Source organism: Narcine bancroftii, chromosome 3, assembly GCF_036971445.1.
Source record: "Narcine bancroftii isolate sNarBan1 chromosome 3, sNarBan1.hap1, whole genome shotgun sequence".
NCBI classification, from domain to species: Eukaryota; Metazoa; Chordata; class Chondrichthyes; order Torpediniformes; family Narcinidae; genus Narcine; species Narcine bancroftii.
Window position 1 is genome coordinate 212,669,516 of NC_091471.1, and position 26,371 is coordinate 212,695,886.

At 43.4% G+C, this 26,371-nt stretch overlaps 1 protein-coding gene across 8 annotated transcripts in view; it reads left to right on the forward strand.

Annotated features, from left to right (window-relative positions):
• ptpn13 (protein tyrosine phosphatase non-receptor type 13) overlaps nucleotides 1–26,371 on the forward strand; it is a 384,832-nt gene that overhangs the window by 343,294 nt on the left and 15,167 nt on the right. For 4 of the 8 annotated variants that reach the window (XM_069926529.1, XM_069926530.1, XM_069926528.1 and 1 more), the window contains 6 exons: nucleotides 13,556–13,620; nucleotides 16,113–16,207; nucleotides 16,331–16,444; nucleotides 19,675–19,820; nucleotides 20,827–20,916; nucleotides 23,817–23,907. In XM_069926529.1, coding sequence (XP_069782630.1) covers nucleotides 13,556–13,620; nucleotides 16,113–16,207; nucleotides 16,331–16,444; nucleotides 19,675–19,820; nucleotides 20,827–20,916; nucleotides 23,817–23,907 — 601 coding nt within the window. The remainder of the gene's footprint in view (nucleotides 1–13,555; nucleotides 13,621–16,112; nucleotides 16,208–16,330; nucleotides 16,445–19,674; nucleotides 19,821–20,826; nucleotides 20,917–23,816; nucleotides 23,908–26,371) is intronic. The other 4 variants (XM_069926531.1, XM_069926535.1, XM_069926532.1 and 1 more) reach the window with 3 other exon arrangements.

The following is a 26,371-nucleotide window of genomic DNA, read 5'->3' on the forward strand; positions in this document are numbered from 1 at the left end:
ATAGAAGGTTGACACAATAGTGGCCGGTAGCCTTTCCCACTTCAGTCTTCTCAGGAAATGCAGTCACTATTGCACCTTCCTGACAGGTGAGGAAAGGTGTGTTCATAATAGGTCAGTAGTTAAATGAACTCCAAGGATCTTGAGCTCTCCACTCTCTTCACCATAAAGTAATTGATGTATTGTGGAGGGTGGTCGTTCCTGCCCCTCCTGAAGTCCATGGTCAATTCCTTCATTTTGTCCATGTTGAGACTCAGGTTCTTATTCACACACCACATGCATCACAAGACTTTTTCACCTCTTCTCTATAGTGCGACTCATCATTGTTGCTGATGAGGCCAACTACAGACGTGTCAGCTACAAACTTGATGACACAGTTGGAACTGGATCTGGTGATGCAGTCGTGGGTCAGTAGTGTAAACAGGAGTGGGCTGAGCACACAGACCCTCAAGATTCAAGATTCAATTTATTGTCATGTAATAAAGACAATATTACACAAATTTGTTTTTGTCCGCCTTACGGCAGACAGATTCACCATCGTCAGAATTTGATTGAAGTGCATCTTACAGTCAGAAAAACAAAAGAATGTCCCCTCAGAGTCACTAAGTGTCCATGGATTCACCTCCAGCGATCCTGCAGCTTTTACACCCAAACAGAGATGAGTCCAAACCATCAGCAGCTCGAGCTCCAGATCTGAACCTCCAACACGATCAGGAACGCTTCAGCACCGTCGCCACCCTCTCGCATCCCAGGAGTACTGAGGATAGAGAGTGAAGGCACAGGCCATACCCTAGGTGAGGACTTCATTGTTCAACAAGAGTGGCTCAGCTGCATCATTACTGACAGAGTTGGCTGACAAGCTGGAGTACCTTGGCCAGATAGGCTGTGGTGCAGATGGACAAAAGAACAGGTCAAGGATAAAATCAATAATAATATGCCTTTAGTGATCTAGTAGTCACAGATATGTCTGTCCATGACAAGATTGGGAAGATGAACACTATTCAGTGGTTGTGAGACAAAAGTCTTATTTTTCAACGTAACTCCTCAATAAGATGAATTCAAGACAAACCTGTCTGCTGAAAATTGGGCACCATTGAGGCACTACGAGCTCATCCGCTGTTCTCCCTGAGAGAGTCGCCCACAGCCCCAGCACACGGAAGCCAGATCCCTGGAGTTGGCCAACTCCTCCGCTCGTCCCCAGGCCAAGGGGTGGGGGGAGCGTGGTTGTTCATGGCGGGAGAGATGCGACACTGAGAGAGGGAAAGACAAGCAAGAAGAAAGAGGGAGAGATAAGGGGGAGCGGGAGGGAGGGAGAGGGAGCGGGAGGGAGGGAGGGGGAGCGGGAGAGAGAGGGGGAGCGGGGAGAGAGGGAGGGAGGGGGAGAGGGAGGGAGGGGGGAAGTGAAAAAAGATTTTATTTTTTTAAAAAAAGAAAAAAATAATAAAAAAGGCACTACGAGCATCTTGTTGATGACCCCACGAGGGGATCGGCTGTACTGGTTTGGGTGTTGCCTAATGCACCAGAAGTTATTAGGGATCTTAGGGTAAAGGAACCATCAGGGGACATTGATCACAATATTAATGAATTCAAACTGAGTTGTGTCGGCATTTCAAGGAATTACAGTGGCATGAGAGGGGAACAGGCCAAAGTGGATTGGAAGGAGACAGTAGGTGGAAGACGGTGGAGCAGCAATGGATGGGGAAGGTGCAGGATAAATACACACCAAAGAAGAGGAAATAGAATAATATCACAACTGTGGCCGACAAGGGAAGTCAAAGCCTGCATAAAAATAAAAGAAAGGGCATACAAGGAAGCAAAAATTAGTGGCAAGATAGAGGATTGGGAAACTTTTAAAAACTTGCAGAAGATAGCTAAAATAAAACTCATAAAGAGGGAAAAGGTGCAAATAATATCAAAGAGGATATAAAACCTTCTTTAAGTATATAAAGAATAAAAATGAGAGTAGAAACTAAATGTGTGTTTTGCATCAATCTTCACTGCAAGACATTAGCAGAGCACCAGATGTCAAAAGGTATCAGGGAGGGGAAATGAGTTCAATTACTATTTCAAGGGAAAATGTGTTCAGAAAGCTGAATGGTCTAAGGTTGGATCCCAGATCAGATGGGTTGCAGCCTCGGGTTCTGAAGGAAGTAGTGGTAGGGATTGTGGAGACATTGGTAAAGATCTTTCAGGAATCAATAGATTCAGGAGTGGAAAATCGCAAATGTCACCTCACTATTTAAGAAAGGAGGGAGGCAGCAGAAAGGAAATTATCGACCAGTTAGCCTGATGTCAGTGGTTGGGAAGATGTTAAAGTCAATCGTCAAAGATAAGATTGCAGAGTACTTGGAAGCACATGACAAAAATAGGCTGTATCTAGTGTAGTTTCTTTCAGGAGATATCTTGTTTGACAAACCTATTGAAATTCCTTGAAGGAGTGACAACCAGGCTGGATAAAAAAGGATGCAATGGATGTTGTGTATTTGGATTTTCAGAGGGCCTTTGACAAGGTGCCGCATATGAGGCTACTTAACAAGATGAGAATACATGGATCATACACTGATTGACAGCCAGTTGCTAGTGGTGTTCCACAGGGTCAGTGTTGGGGCCGCTTCTTTTTATGTTGTTTATTAATGATTTGGATTATGGAATGACTGGCTTTGTGGCCAAGTTTGCAGATGATATGAAGAGGAGCAGGTAGAGTTGAGGGAACAGGGTGGTTGCAGAAAGAATTAGACCAATTAGGAGAATGAGGAGAGAAGTGGCAAATGAAATACAATGTCGAAAAGTGTAGCCATGCACTTTGGTAGAAAAAAATTAAGTGAGCAGCCTATTTTCTAAATGGGGAGCAAATTCCCAGATGCAAAGGGACTTGGGAATCCTCATGCAGGATAGCCTGAATGTAAACTTCAATGTAGTGAAGAAGTCAACTGCAATGCTGGCATTCATTTCAAGAGGAATCGAGTATAAGAGTAGGCCTGTGATGGTTGAGGCTTTTGTAAGACACTGCTGAGACCTCACTTGGAGTATTGTGAGCAGTTTATTGCTCCTCATTTAAGAAAGGATGGGCTGTCATCAGAGAGGGTTCTGAGGAGGTTCACAAGGATGATTCCGGGAATGAGGAGCTTTTGACAGCTCTTGGCCCATACTCATTTTAATTTAGGAGAATGAGGGGAAATATTTGGAATGTTGAATGGCATGGACAATGTAGATGTAGAAAGGTGAGAGAGTCTAAGACAAGAGGGCACAACTTCATGATTGAAGGGCATCAGCTTAGAACAGAGATGCATAGGAATTCCTTTAGCCAGAGAGTGGTGAATCTGTGGAACTTGTTACTACAAGACAGTTGTAGAGGTCAGGTCATTGGGTGTACTGATAAGTTTTTGATCAGCCAGGACATCAAAGGTTATGGGGAGAAGGCCGGGTAGCGGGGCTGAGCGGGAAATGATTCCGCTCAAGATTAAATGGAGGGGCCAACTCGATGGGATGAATAGCCTATTTCTGCTCCTATGTCTTATGGCAGAGGCTCCCAACCTGGGGTACATGTACCCCCAGAGGTACAATTGCACTTTTCAAGGGGTACATTGGGTCTGAGATAATAATCACTACTGTAAAATACATGGTGTTGTAATCTGCAGTCAGATTGCACAATGTCGTTTTTTTTTAATCCTTAATTTTTAGGGGTACAAGGGAACCTATAAAAATGCCCAAGAAGGACAGAGGAACGGAAAGGTTTGGGAACCCCTGTCTTGTGGTCCTTATGTCTGTTGCAGGTTCAAATATAAACAGCTTAACTGGAAGTGATTCCATCTCAGTAGAGCAGTTCCACAGCCCTACAGCTACAATTTTGTCCATTCAATTATTGTAGTTTATCTTGTATTCTTTTACTCATTATGTGGATTGCAAAAAATGTGTTTGTGATGGTGTGGAGTTCAGGAGTAAGCAAAGGTGAAAATTGTTGCCAGCATTTCAGCCTTGCACTGTGTGTAGGATGTAGCATGTAAGATGGCAGAACTTGGTCAAACTGTCCTCAACCCTGTTCTGTTTCATAACATCACTTTCCTGCCCTATTTCTTTTTACGATTCAGTCCGCGACACTCTGTTGCAAACTGAAATATTCCCATCAACTGAATCATCCCTAATGTTGGCAGGACTCCCACAGCCACAAGTCTTGCGGCTTTCTCTGTACACTCACTCAGCACCATGGGGTCGAATCATACTGACACAAGAATAACCTCATGCTCTTCTCTTATTTGCTAGCTATTCCAGAGGCAATCCATGACTTACTGAGGTAAGGGGCCAAATACACTTTGTATCCACCTCCTCAGCTTTCTTCCTGCAATTACTGGCTTGTCCCATGTTCATCTCTGATCTCCATGTTCATCTCTGATCTCCCTCTTCATTAATGGGATCTTTGTTTAAGTTCAATTTAGTTTTTATTTCTCTGCAGATTGATGTTTTAATTATCTAACACTTGTTTAATGTGGTTAAATATATCTTTTCCAAGAAAATTTAGAGGCTTATGGTTTATAGATAGGGAATTTACTGGGAAAGGGTCCATTGGAAAAGGAACACTGTCCAAACGACATCATTTAAATGACATCATTTCACGCCAGGGATTAACTGTCTACCCCTGCTCATATCCCCGGCATTTGCTGACGCCAGTGTGCTGATAAAACAAATGGAAAAGGGGCATCAGAAAGTCACCAGGTTCCAGTTGAAGTTAGAACACTTCGATCCTTGGGGATGGGTCTGTTCAATGATAAAGCAATTTGTGTCCCAGTTAAGGGTGGCCCAGTGGAAACGGCACAAAGGGCTTCCTATCCCGGGACACTGCACAGCCAGTTAACTGGGATGCCAGTGGAAAAGGGGCTTAAAATTGTTGTGGAGTTGTTTTATATAGGTCAGCACAACATAATGGGCTGAAGGGCCTGTACTGTACTGTGCTGTTATGTTTTACGTACTCATTTTTCGTTATTTACAAGAACTTGAACTGCTCTTATATTGAAATGTCTCGGAAGTTGAGAGCTACACAGCAGCTCAAACTGTACACTTTGAGTCCAGGAGGGAGATGCTGGAATGCTGTTTTTGGCGCTGGAGGCAGAAACATTGGGAATATGCTGGCACCAGTGAAAAACAAGGGCACTTATATTGAATGGAGTGGTCAATTGAGTTATTATATATGTTGAGTTCAACGTGATAAAGAATAGTAACTGGTAATTGGTGAGATTAGTTCAAGTTCAGATGTATTTTCAGAGTACATTCATGACTTCACCTACAACCCTGAGATTCTTTTCCCCACTAGCCAGGCAGAATTTTTACATACCAGACATGTAACAAGATAAAGATACAGATACCAAAGAAAGAATTTTTAATTTAAATTTTAAAGTTAATTTTTTTTAAATTTCGACATTATTTTCTGTACTGGTGTACAATCCCTTATCCGGACATATAAAATCCGGAAAGCTCCAAAATCCGGCAAGTGGGGAGAGAGATGGCAGTGCGAGTCGGGTAGGCGAGAGACCGGCAGCACGAGTCAGGCGGGCGAGAGACTGGTAGCGCGAGTCGGGCGGACAAGAGTAATAAATAATGTGCAAAGTAAAAGGCCATAACGGCCCGCGAGTCCGGGCCACCAATTAACCTATGAGCCTCGGTATGTTTCGAAAGATAGGAGGAAACTGGAGCCCTTGGGGAAAATCCATGCAGACACGAGTCTCTCTTGACTGGCAAGGCAGACAGATTCACCACCGACAGAAATTGCCTAGGCGCCTCTTACATTTCCTTACAGTCCGAGAAAGAGAAGCACAAGAGAGTCCCCTCAGAGTCACCAAGTGTCGTAGATTCCCCTCCAGTGCTTCTCCAGCCTCCATAGCCACACAGAATCCAACCAAAACCATTGGCAACCTGAGCTCCAGATCCGAGCCTAAGACACAATCAGGGAACCTTTGGCAACTCCTCGTATCCCGGTTCCGATACGTGGTACCCCTCTTGCCAGTTTGAGCCAGTCTCCAGCAGTCCACAGCCCAGTGCTAGTCTCCCGACAGCAGTCTCCAGCAGCCTGCGGCTTCCGTGGGTTCCTCGCCTAGAGACGCCAGCAGCCCACCACAGAGACCCCTCATTGATCCACCTCTGTAGTCACAGTCCTGTGGGTTGTCTCTTCTGCTTCTCCTTCTCAGATGGGGAAGGGGGGGGGGTTGTTGGTCTTCCTGTCCTCTGGTGCCCTGCACCAGTCCTCCACTTCCCCATAGTCTGCAGCCCCTCATGCTGCTGATTAATAGGCGCCGCCATCTTAGCCGCAGACCCTGAGGTTGCGGGATCTCAAATAAAAGCCACCATTGGCTCCCTCAATGGGGTGTTCAAAGCCCATGCGGAATTGAAGGCAGTCAATTGGGAGGTTGGACCCATGGGAGCACTGCATCTCTGCTCCCTCACTTCCCACAGTTCTGCGCCAGAGGCAGCACTGTCGCTACAGCAGTTCTGGAAGCCCCACCATTTTTAATGTATGAACTCCTTACAGACAGCAAGGGATTCAAAACCCAGCCCCAATCGCTGGTGGTGTAACAGTGTTGCGCTAACTGCTACGCTAACCATGCCGCTCGAAATATAACAAAGGAAGAAATGTCAACAAACCAGCAGTGCAATACGGGTTCCTTTATCTGGAACCCTTGGGGGACAGTGTGTTCCGAATTTCGCATTTTTCTGGATTTCGGAAAGCAAGATTAAGCCCACCCAAACTGTGCTGCCGTATCCACCCCCACCCCTTTTCAGTTGCGCTGCCATCTCCCCTCCCTTGCCCACTCGACTCACACTGTCAGTTCCCCCACCCCACCTTGCCCGCCCGACTGGAGCCTTCCAGATTTTATATGTCCGGATAAGGGATTGTATACCTGTACAGAAAATAAATATTCAGTAATAAATAAAGTGCAAAGTAGAAGTCCTAAAGTGAGTGTCTGATTGAGTTTGTCATTGAGGAGTCTGATGGTGGAGGGGTAGCAGCTGTTTCTGAACCTGGTGGTGTGAGTCTTGTGATGCCTGTACCTCTTTCACGATGGCAGTAACAAGAACAGTGCATGTGCAGGGTGGTGTGGATCCTTGATGATTGCTGCTGCTCTCCGATAGCAGTGTTCCCTGTAGATGTTCTCAATTTTGCCAGTGATATACAGGGCCATGTCCACTACCTTTGGTAGGGCTTTCCACTAACCAGTGGTTGCCCACATACCAGTCCCTGATGCAGCTGGTCAGCACACTTTCGACTTCACATCTGTGGATGTTTGCTAAGGTTTCCAATGTCATGTAATGCTCCACAAACTCCTGAGAAAGTATAGGCACTGGCGTGCTTTCTTCACAATGCCATTAGTGTGTTAGGACCAGGAAAGATTCTCCGAGATAGCGTTCCTCTCCACCTCTTATCCCCCAGGTGATCATTGGATTGTAAACCTCTGGTTTTCCCTTCCTAAAATCTACAATTGGCTCGTTGGTTTTGGTGGCATTGTGTGTGAAGTTGTAGTGTGAATCATGGAGGGTCACGTGACCTCTCCATCTGGAACATGGTGGGAATATGGATTGCAGAAGGTCATGTGGCCTCTCCATCGGGAACCTAGTCAGAAGTTACCTCATCTGCCAATCAAGGTAAAGCCTGCCCACAGGTCAGCACGCATCTAGTCATTGACCCCTTTAATTACCTCATCGATACCTGGGCCGGACTCTCCAGCCATGTTCCTCTTTCTCTTCTGGGATGAACCCTAGCTCCACTCCAGGTTGGGAAATGTGGATAACGTTGGAGGATCATTGGTAAGGTGTGCACAGCCCAAGAATTGGGAGCTGTAGTATTGTGTGTCTAGAAATTACTGTCCCTAGTTTGGTTAGATAAGAGCCATGCCTGCTAGAGATAATCAAGCCATGGTGCATATCATATGCTGTAATTTTCTTTCTATCCACGAATGGTTTCGAACTGGTTTCACACACACATTAGGCATTGTGAGTAGGGTTCAAGAAGTTTCGACTGGACCCATGCAGTCATGATTTTTTGCACAATACTAATCAATTTAACCTTTCCCTGTAACCGTGTATGCAGACTCCCATTTGTGTGTGTCCCGTGGCGCACCCTTACTGAAAGGTGGTGCAGCTGTGGACAGGTGGACCCTCCTGTGGTCAGGTGGAATGGCCAGTGGGCAGAAGGAGCAGTCACTGGGTGGGTGGAGTGGCCTGTGGTCAGGTGGAATGGTCTGTGATCAGGTGAAGTGGCCTGTGGGCAGGTGGAATGGCCTGTGATGGAGCGCCCTATGGACAGGTGGAACGTCGAGCCTCCTCGCCGGGAAAGGGGCACTGAGAAGGGGGGGGGGGGGGTTTGTAGCGTGCGGACTGGGAGATATGCATTACGGAGGGAAACGGAAATGACTTGTCTACACGCCCACCTGCAGGCTAACCGGGAGAGAGTGAGTTTCCTCCATTCACAGGATGATACACCTGCAAGGGGCACTGGAACCAGTGATGAGGGCACTGAGCTGTAGTTGGATCCATGGCTGATGAATGCACTGACAGAGACAACAGCTTGAATGCTACTGAAGGACTGCCGTGAACACTGATCCCTGCTGACACTGAAAATAGAAACTCTGGAGGGGGTGGGGGGTGGGGGGAGACCTGTTAGGCTCTGCGGGTTTTGATGTTCCTATGTAATGATCAATGTAATGATCGCCAACCAACTTCACCCCACACCAGTAACAGCCACAAATCCAGCTTCCCAATGGGGTTGGTGGCCCGGGGATGGGTCTTTCCCTGTGCACAATCTGGCCAGTACAAAGACCTAACTCTTAGACTAAGTTCCCAAAACGTGAGCAGGTCTTGGGAATGTTTGTGCAGACAGTCCAGCCAGCACTACTCCAACCAGTCAGTGGGAGTGTGAGGAGGAACAGTGTCCAGGCAGAGAGAGTCTGCAGTTTACAGCCTAGTGAAGGTGGGCGTTCCCTGGGGGCTAAATGGAATGTCCTGGATGCGCGGCTGTTGGACCGACCCTTGGTTACCCATGGGACAGTATGGTGGATGCTATCAGGGATGTGTGCCACCACATGACTCATAAATCTGGAGGAGCACCTAGACGAATGGACACTGTGGTGGAGACGTTGGTTAATGTGGTGGTTGTGGCTCTTCAGCACAAGGAAGAGTCAGAATGGCCTTGGACTACTTGCTCGCGGACAGAGGTGGTACCGGTGCTACTGTCGGTAAAGAGTGGGGCACTTACTTTCCGGACCAGTCAAGGAATATCACCCACTTGCCACACATGAGAGTAGGTGAACAAATTAAACAAGCCAGGGACAAGTCCCTTGGACGCAAGTCCCCATGGGGAAGCTGGGGGACCTGTGGAGCTAGGGAGTAGTTGGTGAGCCATCTGTGGGTATGGGCTGTGTATAATGTTGATATGTCCATGGGGTACTAGCCTGGAAGCGAATTGGCATTGTGTGGTGATTTCCAATTGGTGAAATGTATTGTGGGTTGTGGAGGGTCACGTGGCCTCTCTGTCTGGAACCTAGTCAGAAGTCACCTCACCTGCCAATCAAGGTCAGCGCACACCTGGTCATTGGCCCCTTTAATTGCCTTATCAATACCACACACTACAGAGGTTGTTGTTAGTATATCATTCGGCCAAGTTTTCAATCTCCCTCCTGTTTGCTGATTTATTGCCCCTTTATATATAGCCCACTACTGTGGTATCATCAGCAAGTCTGTAGATGGCATTATTGTCGTACTGAGCCACACAGTCACAGGTGTAAAGTGAGTAGAGCAGGGAGCTAAGAATGTAGCCCTGTGGTGTGCCTGTACTGATGGAGATTGTGGAGGAGATGTTCTTACTAAGCTTGACTGATTGTGGTCTGGAGGTGAGGAAATCCACAATCCAATTACACAGTGGGGTGTTGAGTCCCGGGTCTTGGAGTTTGATGATCAAATTGAGGGGATGATGTTGTTGAATGCCAAACTGTAGTCAGTAAAGATCATCTTGATGTGTGCATCTTTGCGGTTTAGATGTTCTAGGGTTTTGTTTAGAGCCAGTTAGATGACATCTGCTGTAGACCTATTACTGCGGTAGGCAAATTGGAACAGATCCACGTCACTGTTCAGACAGGAGCTGATATGCTTCATCATCACTGGATGTGAGTGTCATTTAGGCAGGTTACCACACTCTTCTTGGGCACTGATATTTGAGGCCTGTTTGAACCATGCCCTGTCAGGGTGTTGATGGTAGCCATGATAGGAGTAGTACAGTTTGCTCAATATTAAATGTGATGCTATTGCAGCGCCAGCAGCCCTGCGCTGTCTATATGGAGTTTATACGTTCTCCCCATGTTTGTGTGGGTTTTTCCTGAGTGCTCCAGTTTCTTCCCTCCCTTTAAAAAGTATGGGATTGTAAATTTATTTGGATTTTGGGCAGCATGGATTTAAATGGCCAGACTCGGTTTCTACTGTGCTATAATTAAAATGTAAATGTAAAACTCATGGAGGGAACTGTTTTAAGGAGGTCATTAGATTTGCTGACCAGAGATTGGAAAGCAGCATAATTTCTAGGAATTGAAGATGAAATGTAAATATGAAATGGTATACCTTTTTAATTTTAAATTTGCCAGTCATAATTTGTGCATATTTATTGGTGTTTTCTAAGTCACGTTGCACTCTGTGGCCAAACTGCATATGAACAAGAATCATGGTAGGCTTTGGTAGCTGCTAACATTTGCCATATCAAGATGATTAACGCCTGTTGTATTTTCAGGACCTGAGTAAGATTACATGGCATAATGTAGGCTGGTGCATCAATGCATTGCTGTACAATGCTCTGTAATCCAGAGTGGAATTTTTGAAACATTTTGAATTTTGAGTGGCATGGGCAGAGAAGGTATAGAAAGAATGTTTCCCATGGTAGGGGAGTCTAAGACAAGAGGGCACAACTTCAGGATTAAAGGGCATCCACTTAGAAGAGAGATGCGGAGGAATTTCTTCAGCAAGAGGGTGGTGAATCTGGAATTTGTTGCCATGCATGGTTGTGGAGGTCAGGCCATTGGGTGTATTTAAAACAATGATTAATAAATAGGTTCTTGATAAGCCAGGACATTAAAGGTTACAGGGAAAAGGCAGAGCAGTGTGACTGAGTGAGAAGCAGGATCAACTAATGATGGAATGGCAGGGCAAACTCTATGGGATGAATGGCCTATTTCTGCTCCTAATGTGTTATGGTCTAAGATTACACCACATAATCGAGCTTGGTGTGTCACAAAATTGCTGAAAGCTGTTATCAGGTGTGGGATTTGATTTTGGATGAAACCATCATGGTCTAGGAATGGAAGGAAGGCCTTGGTGTCCTGTCTGATTTCTATCTTCGTAGATCAATGCCACCGACCCAGATGAACTGTTCATTCACTCTGTGAATGTTCGTGAGGTGTTCTCTGGGGAAATGCCAGTGATTACATTTCAAATGCAGTTCAGTGGCTGCCAATGCTATGTTGTAAGCGTTATTCCTCTTGCCCAATCGTGCCATCACATCCTGATCGACAAGTTTATTAATGTTCCAATCAGTAGCTGAAGAAGAATGGCACAAGGACATCAATGAATATACTGGCTATTAAAAGTCTCAGCAGACATGAAGAGCATTATCTTCTGTAATCACATCAGGGTTTGATGAGGACTTATCCATGTCTAGTTATATTTTTCATATCTAAGGAAGGATCATTTTTACCTTGGAATCAGTGCAATGCAAATGTACTGAATGATTCCTGAGTTGAGAGAGTTACGTTAAAATTGGTCCACACCCATTGATCTTGGAAGAAATAGAGATGATCTCGTATAGACTTCAGTGATTTTGTTAAGGGTTAAGTCAAGTCAATTTATTGTCATCTGATTGTACAAGTACAACCTGACGAAACACCGTTCTCTGGTCCTTGGTGCAAAACATGCTGACACACAACCAGACATAACACACATACAGACAAATAATCCATATGCTGGACAAGTATTATAGCTATAAAAATAAATAAATAGATACTGCTTTATACAAATGAGAGCCTCGGATGGTTAGGGTGAGCAGTTCTTTTGGTCGTTCAGTGTTCTCACTGCCCGTGGGAAGCAGGTGTTCCTCAGCCTGGTGGTGCTGGCTCTGATACTCTGGGAGATGTTGGGAAGTGGTTTGCTTTCACAGGAGATAGTACAATGCCAAGCTCTGCTGCAGGTGTTGCAGTCTATGGTGTCTGCCATATCACACTATGACAAAGGGATTCATTTCTTGCACAGAGTTGTGGATGCATAATTGTTGAGAATATCAAGTTCAACTTTATTATCATCCGTTTGCACAAGTGCAACCCAATGAAAGAGGGTTCTCTGGTCCTCAGTGCAAAAACATGCAGACACACATCCAGACGTAGCTTGCTTACAGACAAAAAACGCGTACATAAACATAAATAAATATTGTTTAATAAATAGTAAAGTCTGAGGGCTAACCTCTGATCTGATGCGCTGCAAAAATATACCACACTGTGATGCAGCCAGCAAGGGCGCTGTTGATAGAGCTCCTATAGAAGTTTGACACGATGGTGGCTGGTAGCCTTGCCCACTTCAATCTTCTCAGGGAGTGCAGTCACTGTTGCACCTTCCTGACAAATGAGATGTGTGTCCAGGATCGGTCACTTGTTAAGTGGACTCCGAGGAAATTGGAAAACTTAGATCAATAAATATTTGAACATTAAGGGAATTGATCAACAGGCATCAGCAGGAAAAGTAGACTTGCAGCAAGTTTATTTGTCACATTATAACCTCATACAGTGAGAAGGGTTCTTCTGTGAACAGTCTTACAGGTTAACTCCAACATTCACACAACCATATAAAATAGAACAAGAACACAATTACAGTTTATAGGGTAACGATAGAAAAAATTAGTAATGACTGCAGGGAAGAAACTGTCTATGAGCTCATTGGTGCACTATTTCACACTTGAGTCTTTTCCCCGATGGGAGGAGAGAGAAAACAGTGTGCCTGGTGTGATGGGCCCTTTAGTATGTTGGCTGCCTTTCCCAGGCAGCGGAAGATGTAGATGGAGTACATGGAGGGGAGGGAGGTAGCATGATGTTCTGAACTGCATCTGTTCTACTTTATGTACCTTCTTAGGCATGACTTCTCAAAGGGTTATCACTTACTGCTATGATGTCCTTGAATTGTTGAACTTCATTGGGCTGTCATGTTCCTCTGAACTCTAAAGGAAATACATTTGTCTCTTTTCTTATTAGTGGCTACAAGTTTCTCTCCCTTCCCCTATTCCTGTCACTTTTGCCCATCCCCACCATTCTTGTCATGTGACCTTCAACATATGTCCATGGGTTCATACTATCCCCTCTTAAAAGCTGGGGGGCATAAGTTCAGCATCATCTAATCAGGTGACCCTGCTGAGTTTACAATGAAAAATTCTCAAAGTTGAATAATTATTGGTGTTGGATAGAGTTTCTTTGTGGAATCTTTACTATTTGATGGTGTGTATTTTTTTAAATTTTATTTCTGTTTAATAATGTAATTTTTTTAAACATTACAGCCAGCTCGGAAAAATGGCTGTTCTTCAGTCCAGGAAACCTATGTTGAAGGAACTGCCTCAGAAAGGTAATATACCCCAAACGATTCAAGCACTGAAGTACAGAGCTGCTCATGACCAGGATCCTGCACCATATCCACCAGCTCAAAATAATTTGTACATGAATATAAAATGAAATCTTGAATTTGTGGCCTGGTGTGTTTACTAAAATGGACTAGCATATAAGAAGCAAATATAGTAAAAAGAAAAGCTCGGTAACCGGCATCTATTGAGATTAGTAGATGCCGGATAAGTGAATTTTCCGATTGCTTGACATTGCATTTTGTGTGATTGGCGAACCAACCACTCAGGGATGCCAATTTTAAGCTTGCTTTCTTTTCAAAATATCTTTATTGAGTTTAATTTAAAAAAATATACACATATAAATCCAATACGTGAGCTGAAATATAAGGAAAGACAAATCATTTGAACATTTCAAATAAAACCTTGATCGTATATAGTATAAATTGTGTGCACCCTTTCCAAGCAAACCCATTATATCAAAATATTAAAAAAGAAAAAAAAAACATATAAAAAGAAAAAGGCCCCCCCCCCCCCCCCCCAATTAATCAAACCCCTCCCTGTAAATAAGGCAAATTTGCTTATCTAATATACAAAGGACAACAAAGCTGTTCAGGAGGCATCCCTAATTCTTTTAAGTTGTGGTAATACTCCATGAATGGGCCGCATGTCTTATAAAAGTTCACCTTTAAACTTTAACTCAGGAAGGACTTGACCTCTTGTAACCATTGAGTATGAATAAGTGGAGTGCTGACTTTCCATTTCATCAAAATTGCCCGTCTAGCTAGCAATGACGTAAAAGTTAAAATTTGCTTCTGAGATTAAGTCAGTAATATATCCTCTTCTGGAGAACAAAAAAGGAGGGGAATGGTTCTAATTTGACCTTAAAAATGATTGATAAAGAGGGTAAGTTATTTTTCCAAAAATTTCTAAACTAAGGCAAGACCAAAACACGTTTATCAATGAGGCCTCAAAAATTTCACATTTATCACATAATGGATCAATATCAGAGTAGAAGAAAGATAGTTTAACCTTTGAAATATGTGCTCTATGTACTATTTTGAATTGCAACAATGTCCCGCACAAAAATTTAGAACAATATCCCAGTCCTCATCTGGAAGTGACAAAACCAAGTCATGCTCCCAATCACTCTTGATCTTAACTAGGGAAACTGTTGTCAAATCTAACGAATCACTGCAAATAATCAATATTGAACCTCTATGAGAAAATTGAAAGTCAAGAAGTGACTCCAGAATGCTTGTTTCAGAAATCTGTGGAAAATCAGAGAGCTTGGGCTGAACAAAATGTCTGACTTGTAGATATCGGAAAGGTATATTTAAAATTATTAATCCCCAGTCTTTCTTCTTCTTCTTTGGCTTGGCTTCGTAGACGAAGATTTATGGAGGGGTAAATGTCCACGTCAGCTGCAGGCTCGTTTGTGGCTGACAAGTCCGATGCGGGACAGGCAGACACGGTTGCAGCGGTTACAGGGGAAAATTGGTTGGTTGGGGTTGGGTGTTGGGTTTTTCCTCCTTTGTCTTTTGTTAGTGAGGTGGGCTCTGCGGTCTTCTTCAAAGGAGGTTGCTGCCCGCCGAACTGTGAGGCGCCAAGATGCACGGTTTGAGGCGATATCCCCAATCTACACCACTCACTAAAACCTGCATCTGACAAAGAAGGTAAAAAAAAAAGATGATCAGTTATAATAATTTGGCTAGAGAAAAACTATTGATTCCAAAACAAGTTCTAAATTGTGTCCATTATCTCAACCTATATCTCATTATCAGATTTCTTGTTAATTTAGAAAAACAAAATGGTAAAAATGACCCAAGGACTGCCAACATAAATTTTTAAAAGAAAAATTCAATTCCATTTCTACCCAAGGAGTCAACTAATTTATCAAATTTTAATAAAAGAAGTAAATTACGTACATTGACCGCCCAATAGTAGAATCTGGAATTTGGAAGTGGCAATCCTCCGCTCTTTTTAGTCTTTTGAAAGTGCACTCTGGATTTTAAGCTTTTGAATCAAAATTAAATTTGAGATGGAGGAGGCATATTTTCTCTATCTTAGATATTAGTGCATGTATGAACATTTAAATAAAACATGCCAAAAAAAAACATTTAAGCACGAAACAAATTGCTGGAGAAACTCAGTGGGTTAGGAAAGAGGGTGGATGATTATAAAAAAAGAGAAAAGTAAGCCAGTGTCTTTGGTTCGATGATTAATCAGGAATCTGATGCCAGCGGGGAAGAAGCTGACCAGTGTCCTTCTGCATTTTTTACCAATTTACTTACTGCAATTTTTTTTGCTGGTTGCTTGAATTCTGGACAATAAGGATTTTTACTGTACCTTTAATCAAACAGTTATGAACTGCAAGGGTCAATGTACTAATTAATTACTTTTATCTTGCAGTGTCATTATCTGATAATGTTATCACCTATTAAGTGTAGACTTATGCAGACAATACTATATGAAGTGACTGTCTGTGTGATCATTTTAGGGTACCTAGTCTGGACAACACAGAGGAGGATGAGATTTCCTGGTACAGTGAAGAGCTTTCAATTGATACTCTTCAGCAGGCCCATTCACCCAAAGGTAAAATACGACTATTATTAGGGTGTTATCATTTGGAATAATGAACACATATTTTTGACATAAAGTAGCCCAGGTTTTAAAGCCTGCCAGACCAACTATCTACATACCTTTTCCACATTTTAGGGCACAGATTGCTAGATCCCCCAGTGAGTGCATTGGAATTTCTGCAGCTTAGCACCACAGAAGAGAATAGAAAAAGTAAAGAAGCGGCGAGAAGTTTTAGTTCTGCCCAAACTGGTAAAATGTCTTCACAGAACCCAGTGCTCTCTCTTTTCATTCACACTTTTTCCCCTTCAACACCCACAACAGATATCAGAACAAAGCAGAAATAGGCTGTTCAGCCCATCAAGTCTGCCCCATGATTTAGTCATGAGGTGATCCACTTTCCCACTCAGCCCCATTGCCCGGCCTTCTCCCTGGCTAATCAAGAACCTTTCAAATCCTGCCTTAAAAACACTCAATGACTTGGCCTCCACAACCGCCTATGGCAAATAATTATACATATTCACCACTTCTGGTTGAAAGAATTACTCTGCATCTTCGTCCTGTTCAATCCTGAAGTTGTGTCCTTTTTGTTCTAGACTCTCCCACCATGGGAAACAACCTTTCCAAATCTAGTCTGTCCATGCGTTTCAACATTCAGAATGTTTCAATGAGATATCTCCCCATTCTCCTAAATTCCAATGAGTACAGGCCAAGAGCTATCAATCGCTCCTTGTCTGTTATCATTCCCAGAATCATCCTTGTTTCCTTGTGAACCTCCTCCGAACTCTCTCTAATGTCAACACATCCTTTCATCCCAGATTCCCAAACTCATTCTTAAACCCCAACTTCCCTGACATCTGACAACTGGTCTGTAGATGGTGGGTTGTTAGTTGGTGCATCACTGATGCAGATCAACTACCAAGCACACCTATACATATTTTGGGACTTGCCACCCCTGCCTATAACCGGGGCCACTAGTGTCCAATGCAGACCTCCATACACTTCCAAGGCCTCAGTTGTGTATCTCAATCTTGAGCCTGGAGAATGATAGATGTTGGCAGCTGGAGTAAAGATAATAAAATAGAGCTTTGTATTTGTTTTAATTTAGTTGAGGTGTTATTCAGATTTATTGTCAGAGTACATAACATCACATACAGCCCTGAGATTCTTTTTCCTGTGGGCGCAGCAGAATTACCACTAATTGATACAGGTGCCTAACCTTTTATCTGGGATCATTGGGACCGGACACCTGCCGTTGTTCAGAATGTTCCGGATTTTGGAATCATTTTGATTTCTGTCACTTTATGCCTGCCCAAGTTGCACTGCTGCATTCACCCCCCACCCAAGTCACACTGCTGTCTCTTTATTCCCCACCCCTCGCCCGACCGAGTCGCACTGCCATCTCTCCCCCTTGGCCACCCAAGTCGCACTGCCGTCTCTCTACTCCCACCTTCCCTGATTAGGTTGAGCTGCCATCTCTCTCCCCCCACCTTGCCCATCCAAGTTGCATTACCATCTTTCCCCTTGCCCGCCTGAGTCATGCTGCTGTCTCTCCCCTTCACCTGCCCGAGTTGTGCTGCCATCTCTCTCCCTGCCTTGCCCGCCCAAGTCACGTTGCCGTCTCTTCCCCTTCACCCGCCCAAGTCGTGCTGCCATCACTCCACCCTCACCTGCCCGAGTTGCACTGCCATCTCTCCCCCTTGCCCACCTGAGTCACGCTGCCATCTCTCCCCCTCGCCTGCCCAAGTTGCGCAGCCATCTCTCTCCCCTTCGCCCACCTGAGTCGCGCTGCCATTTCTCCCCCATCTTGCTGCCTGAGTTCCGCTTCAATCTCTCTCTCCCCCCCCACCTCGCTCACCTGTCATACTGCCATCTCTCTCCTCCCTTTGCCGCCCGAGTTGCGCTGCCATCTCCCGCTTGAGTCGCACTGCCATCTCTAACCGTTGCCTGACTGAGTTGCGCTACCGTCTCTCTCTCTCTCTCTTTCTCTGTCTCTCTCTCTCTCTCCCCCCCCCCCCCCCCCACCCATCTCAGCCCACGCTGTACCAGTGCCAGGAGAACAGCCTCCTTCATCATGTCAAACCTCTGCAAACCCCTGAGGAAGGAGAGGCACTGATGCTTTCTTCATGATGCCATTGATGTGTTGGGTTCAGGAAAGGTCCTCCGAGATAGTGGTTCCCAAAAACGTAAATTTGCTCACCCTCTCCACCTCTGATCCCCCAATGATCACTGGATTGTAGACCTCTGGCTTTTCTTTCTTGAAGTCAACAATCAGCTCCTTGGTTCTGGTGACATTGAGTGCAAGGTAGTTGTTGGTACACCATTCAGCCAAGTTTTCAATCTCCCTCCTTTATGCTGACTCATGCCCTTCCTTTATACAACCCACCACCATGGTATCGTCAACAAATTTATAGATGGTGTTATTGTTATACCGAGCCTCACAGTCATAGGTGTAAAGTGAGTAGAGCTGGGGGCTAAGAATGCAGGCCTGTGATGCTCCGTACTGATGGTGATTGCGGAGGAGAAGTTCTTCACTGATTGTGGTCTGGAGGTGAGGATATCCATGATCTAATTACACAGTGGGTGTTAACTCCCAGGTATTGGAGTTTGTGTGTGTGAGTTTTTCCTTAAGTCTGTCAACTTTGAGTCATCTTTATTTTATTAGTTTGTTTTTTTTTTGACCACTGTGTAAAGATTAGGGATCTTTATGATAGCTGGTGGACCTGGGAGCAGGCCCTCATCAGGCGTCACAGTCACACAGGGAAAACAAAAACTTGCTTGCACTGAGGCAGCCTCTACACTTCATTTTATAAATTCAGACATATAGCACGGTAACAGGCCATTTTGGCCCGTGAGCCCGTGCCGCCCAATTGACCTACAATCCCCGGTACGTTTTGAATGGAGGGAGGAAACTGGAGCCCCTGGGGAAAACCCACGCAGGCACAGGGGGAATGTACAAACTCCTTATAGTCAGCATGGGATTCAAACCCAAATCCCAGTCGCTGGCTCTTTAACAGCGTGGCACTAACCACTACACTAACCCCTTGCTTGAAGCCAGGCTCCAAAAGGGAGACTGCACACTGGACAATGATCAAAGAAATAACTCGATCTCTGAAAGCCAATGTAGAGGATCTGAAATGATTAAGGCTTCACATTCTGAATTGAAAATGACCTTGCATGGACATATCTCTATATATTCTTCAAATAAACTTGCATATGATTGGAAACAGTTCATGCTGTTTAAAAGTAGGATACATTTAGTGGATATATATGTATTTATAATTATGTTTCATAAAATGCAACAAGCTCTAATTTATTACAAAATAAATTTATTAGAAATTATTTTCTATTAACTAACGATTGCATAGAAATTGTGGAAATGTAGGACTAGCTGAATCACAATTAGAAATGCCACATTTGTTCACAGTTATTGCATAACTTTAAGCTATTCACACTTGTCTCTATTAAAATCTTTGCTGCAGATTGGCCAGTAACCAGAGAGAAGCCTGCTGCCCTCTCAGTTGTTGAGGTTCTCCCAGGAAGCCAGTACACAGGCTTTAAACTGGAGGCGATCATTAAAACTTTGCGTGGAATGCTGGAACAAAATATTCCCATGCTAGAATTTGAGGTATGTCCTGAAATCAAGAGTGTTGTAGGTTCAATTATAATAAACACAGAAAATGTAGATTTGTAAGAATCTTCTGCATGTAAAAAGAAACAGCATGAAATGGCTCTTGGCTCCTTTGTTATAGGAAACAGAGAATAATAAAGTGGGGCAAATAAATAGCAGAGCAACGAATTCAAATTTATTGTCTGAGAACACACATGACATCACATACAACCCTGAGATTCTTTTTTTCTGTGGACCAGACAGAATTTCTACTTATAGGCAGTGCAAAAAAATTATTCTCAAGGAAAGATACATATACAAAAGAGAGAAATGTAACAAGAAGTTGGTGCCCACAAACTGTGCAAACTGAAAACTTTGATTGTGTCTATGGGGAAGATGATACAAATAATTTTCCAGAAATGTAAGGAAACTGAAGTGTGTCAAAAAGGATGAATTAAAGGAAATTAGGATGAGTGGAAAAAAAGTATTGGAGAATAAAAGGGGGCTGAAAGACTAAATACCTAGAATCAGATAATCTGTTCCACAGAATACCTAAGGACATCACCATGCAATTGCTGGATGTGTTGTTTGTTACTTTCCAAACAAAATTGAAGATAATGGAATAGTTCCTGCTGGTTGGTGAAAAATATAAGCCCACTTTTTGGAAAAGGAGAGAAGGAGAAGCCAGTTAAAACTAGTAGGGAAAAAAAAAACAGTTAATAAAAATACGATAATAAAAGATGAAACAGCAGGATACTTAGATGGGTTTTGAAAAATCATCATCGATAAATGAAAGGAATTTGTGTTTTTCCAGAAAAAACTGGAGTTTTGGGGGATGTAACAGGTAGAACAAATAAGGGATGAGCTGTAGTTGGATTTTCAGAAGATCCTTACTAAAATATCATAAGATTAGTGTGCAAAATGAAAGGTAATGTACTGGTAATTTGGTTGACAGACAGGAAACAAGAATTAATGAGTAATGGGTATATTTTATCCTCAAGACTCATAAATGTGTCTTGTTCAGGTAACCAGAAGAGTGTCACACAGATCAGTGCTTGGACCCCAGTTACTCATGATGCCAGCAATCTGGGTGAAGGAACTGAATGCAAAATGTGTAGGTTTGTCAATGGGATATAACTGAGCAGAAATGTGGGTTGTGAGGATGCAAAACTGATGCAAATATACGGCAACTTCAAGGCAACATTGGTAAATGTAAACATACTTCATTGGGAAAATGGTGATAGGTTGGAACAGAAGTACCTGGGTGACCTTGTATAAAAATTAGTGAAGCTAAACATGTGAATGTGCAATAAGCATTTATGGAGGCAATTGGTTAGTCAGTTTTCAGTTTCAAGAGGTTTTGAGTACAAGAGAATGATGCCTTACCCCAAGCCTTGGTGGGATTGTATTTGGAGTATGTTATGCAGTTCTGGCTTCCTTACCAAAAAAAGGAATATTCTTGGAGTGAATGCAGCCAGGTATTATTATTATTACATTAATGATTATTGGAAGAATCAAAGGAAATCTCTTAAAAATGCAAAATTCTACAGGACCACCAAAACTGGGTGGCGTTAGAGAGGGTTCAGAGGATATTCACAAGAATGATTCTGAGAATGATAGGGCATCATATGAGGAGCATTTGACAGCCCTTGGCCTGTGCTTGTTGGAATTTAGAGGAGAGTGAGGGGGGGGGATCACACTGAAACATTTTGATCGTTGAAAGGTATGAGCAGAGTAGATATAGAAAGGTTGTTTCCCATGATGGGCAATTCTAGGACAAGAGGGTACAACTTCAGAATTGAAGAACGTCTTCTTAGAACAGATGCGGGGGAACTTCATTAGCCAACAGGATGGTGAATCTGTGGAATTTGTTGCCACATATGGTTCTGGAGACCAACTCTGTGGGTGAATTTGAGGCAGAGATTGATTAGCCAGGGCATCAAAGGTTATGGGGAGAAGGGCAGGGCAGTGGGGCTGAGTGGGAAAATGGATCAGTTCATGATTAAATGGTGCAGCAGGCTCGATGGACCGAATAGCCTATTTCTGCTCCGATGTCTTAATTATCTTAAGTAGAGTCATTGGAAGAATGAAAGAAAATCTCTTGAAGCATACAAAATTTTTCATGATCATAAAGACTTGATGTAGGAGGATGTTTCATCTGGCTGGCAAGTCTAGAATAAGGAAACCATGGCTTCTGATATGGGGAAAGATATTTAGAATTGAGAAGAGTAGAAATGTTCTCATTAACTACAGAGTACTGGGCAGAAACCCACATGATCACAGGAAGAATATGCCAATTTCACACCAGTGACACACAGGGTAAGGTCCCTGGAGCTCTAAGGCAGCAGTACTCACAAATATGCTAGCATAGAGCCCAACTTTCTGAGTTTGACATCATTTCCATTACTTATAAATCAAGGTATTGGGCTGTGTTTTGTTAAATAAACTATTGGAACTTCTGAAAAACAATATAGATAGAGTCCCCGGGTCTGTATGGGATAGGTACCCCAGCTTACTGAGGGAAACAAGGGAAGAGATTGCTGGGGCATTGGCAATGATCTTTGTGTCCTTCTTGGTTATAGGAGTGATACTGGAGGATTGGAGAATGGCAAACGCTGGTCCATTATTAAGAAAGGCAATAGGGAGAATAGACCACTGAGTCTCACAACAGTGGTCTGCAAACCACTGGAGAGGATTCTTAGGTACAGATTTTATGAGCATTTATAAACCATAATCATATTAGGGGTAGCCAATATAGCTTTGTGAGGGGAAGGTCATGTGTCCAAGCCTCATTGAGTTTTTCGAGGATGCGTCAAAACAAATTGATAAAGGTTGGACGATGGATGTGGTGGTTATGGATTTTGGTTAATCGTTTGACAAGGTTCCTCATGGTAGGTTCCTTCAAAATGCCATGAGCCATGGGATCCATGGAATCTTGAATGTGTAGATTTAGAATGGGCGTGCCCACCAAATTTATTTATTTATGTGTCTGTTTATTTATTTATATGCCTGCAGAAAGCAGAGGGTGAGAGTATATAGAGCGTATTCTGGCAAGAAGTCAGTGGCTAGTGTGTTCTATCAGGATCTGTTCTGGCCACTTGCTCTTAGTGTTTATAAATTACTTAGATGAAAAAGTAGAGTCAGTAAGTTTCCAGATGACTCGAAGGATGAAGGCATTTTGGAGAGTGTGGAAGATTGTTGTAGGTTACAACAGAATATATGCAAGATACAGAGTTTGGCAGATGGAGTGCAATCCGGAAATAATACACTTTGTAAGATGAAACTTGACGACTGAGTACATGATTAAAGGCAGAATGCTTTGCAGTGTTAAACAGAGAGATCTTGTGGGCTAAACTCCAGGGATCCTTCAAAGTTTCCGCAAATGTTGATAGGATGATCGAAAAGGTGTATGATGCGCTGGCCTTCATTAGTTGGGGGACTGAGTTCTAATGGTGAGGTAATATTACAGCTCCATAAAACTCTGATTAGATTACGCATAGAATTGTGTTCAGTTCTGGACACCTCATTATAGGAAAAGGAGAATTACCAGGATGCTGCCTTGATTGGAGAACATGATTTATAGTTGAGCTAGGGTTTTCTCTTTGGAGCAATGGAGAATGAAGTGACGGAATAGAGATATATATTACCTTATAAGAGGTATAGATAGGGTGAGCAGCCAGCTTTTTATTCCAGGATGGCAATGGCCAATACCAGAGATCATCTGTTTAAGGTGAGTGGAGGAAAATTCAGAGGAGATGGTCGTGGTAGATTTTTTACACAAGCTGTCCTGCTGGGGTTGATGATACATGCTCATACAACTGGGACACTTGAAAGACTCTTCGATAGGCACATGGATGTAAGAAAAATAGGGTGTGAAAGCCCGAAATGGAGGGGAGGGTCAGATTGATTGGGGTATCAATTTATATTGGCCAGCACCAATTGTGGGGCAAAAGGCCAGTGTTGTGTTGTGATATCCTCTGTTCAGTTATTGACCTAAATGGTATGCTTCAATAGCATCTGCAGGATCTGAAGCCTTTAGATGAATGTTTAATCGGAAAAACAAAAGACAATCGGAGGAAGAACCGATATAAAAATATACTACCTTGTAAGTACAAAAAAAAACCGGGCTTTTCAGGTTTTTGTGTGTGTGTGTGTGTGTGTGTGTGTGTGTGTGTGTGTGTGTGTGTGTGTGTGTGTGTGTGTGTGTGTGTGTGTGTGTGTGTGTGTGTGTGTGCACGTGTGCACATATATATATATATAATATATTAATGCTGTACACATATGTAAGTATATGTGTATACACAACCTGGTTTTGTCTGGGAAATAAAACACTCGGTTGTTGACTACATGGTTGAAACAAATTACCCAAAAAACTTAATGGTAATTCTGCATACTCAATGTCAACTGAGTAATTGAATGCTGCATTTAGCAGGTTGGTGGTAGTAAATAGTGCTGCCCTTCGGCTGATGGCTTTTCTTCATGTGCCTTGGAGTCTTGCTTGTTTTTCCTCAGCAGACTCTTGTTATCTGCTCATGGAATGCCTGGTGGCATCAGCACTGAGGTGGGCTTGACGTTGTTCCTCAGTTTCCTGCTGCCTGGTCCTTGTGTGCCTGGGGACTGAGCACTGAGGCGGCTGTAACACTGCTGTTCTGTTTCCTGCTGCCTGCTCCTTGTTTGCCTGGAAGCATCAACAGTGAGGCGAGCCTGATGTTCCTCTGATGTCTCTCGCTTTCTCCTTTGTCTAACTCTATGGGCTTGTGAAGAGCTTCTGCCAATGTTGCTTCACTTATTTGGGCCCATATTGAACTGAGTTTGGCAACTTGTTTTTGTTCTGAACGTACATTGATGCACAGCACTGTAACTAATTGAGATGTCCCTGGTGCAAGGTCAAATCTTTTTGTTTTGAACTTTATATAACCTTAATGACATTCAGCATCAAATGTCACCACAATTATAGGAAACAGAAGTACAAGTCAGCGCAAGCTGGTAAAAAAACACTTTTGAACTTCATATGACCTTAAAGGTTGAATTCAAAATGGTCATGGCTGTCGGCATCAAATATAACCCCTACTGAACCTCCTTGGACATTTCTAGAGAGCTCCATATTGATTTGCATGGAGAACAGACAAACAGAAAAACAAACAGACATACTTGCACAACCCAGTACATACATCGTATGTGTGTGTGTGTGTGTGTGTGTGTGTGTGTGTGTGTGTCTTTGATCAGCAATGGTTCTTAAATGGTATGTTTGGGACTTGGATCACAGCAGTCTGGCAGAATTTCCAAACTATTGCATGTTATTTATTCTTCAACAAGCTTTTAATTTACGTTTTTTAAATAGTGTACACATTGACATTTACAGGAGCCCAATTAGTTTCAGAAAAGCTCAGATAACAGAACCGGGAAATATAAATAGGAGCCCAGGTGTGAGGCCCTCGGTGAATAAAGAATGGGAATGAGCCCCCAGTGAATGGAGAATGGGAATGAGGCCCCAGAGAGTTGGGAATGGGGATGAGCCCCCAGTGAATGAAGAACAGGAATGAGGCCCTAGTGAGTGAGGAATTGGGATGAGGGCCCGGTGAATGGAGAATGGGAATGAGGGCCTGGTGAATGGAGAAGGAGGATGAGGACGTGGTGAATGGAATGGAGAATGGAAAAGAGGTCTGAGTGAATGGAGAATGGGAAAGAGGTTCCAATGAATGGAGAACAGGGATGAGTGCCCTGGTGAATAGAATGGGGCGGGAATAGGTTCTGGTGAATGGAGAATGGGAATTAAATCCTGATGAATGGAGAATGGGAAGGAGTGCCCCAGTGAATGGAGAACAGGGATGAGGCCCTAATGAATGAAGTGGAGAACGGGAATGTGGGCCCCATAAATAAATTGGATGAGTACCTGAACAGCACATGTTGGGGAGTATAGGGACCAGGGCTGCTGAATAATTGGGGATGCTGAATCTGGGAATCCGGTGAGTTGTTGGTGAATTTGGGAACCAGAGGTGTGGTGAATAGGAATGATGTTCAAGAACCAAGACTCCAGCATGTGAGAGGTGGCAATGATGGCTGTCCACTCCTTAGTGAATGGAAATTGTTGGTATCACTGAGTGAGCCGACATCAGGATTTCCAAATGGTCAGACAGCATAAGACTGGAATTTTACTGTTTCTGGGAAAAAATCAAAGCAATTGTGAAGTTTAGTTTATTTGGGCTATTTGAAAAACAAGAATAAATGAAATCAAATAGTGAAACAAATACAATGAAATATTAGCTCTTTATGACAACAGATTCAGACCACCCATTTTTTGTGCACTATTTATTTCAACATCTGAAAGTTTGGTAACGGTAAATCTCCGAATACTGAATATAGTTCTTCAGTCCATAGCCCTCCATACCTCTCCCATCCATGTACCTGTCCAAATTCTTCTTAAACATTAAAAATGAACCCGGATTCACCACTTCAGCTGGAAGCTCATTCCACACTCCCACCACTCTCTGTGTGAAGAAGTTTCCCCACATGTTCCCCTTAAACTTTTCCCCTTTCACCCTTAATCCATGTCCTCTGGTTTGTATCTC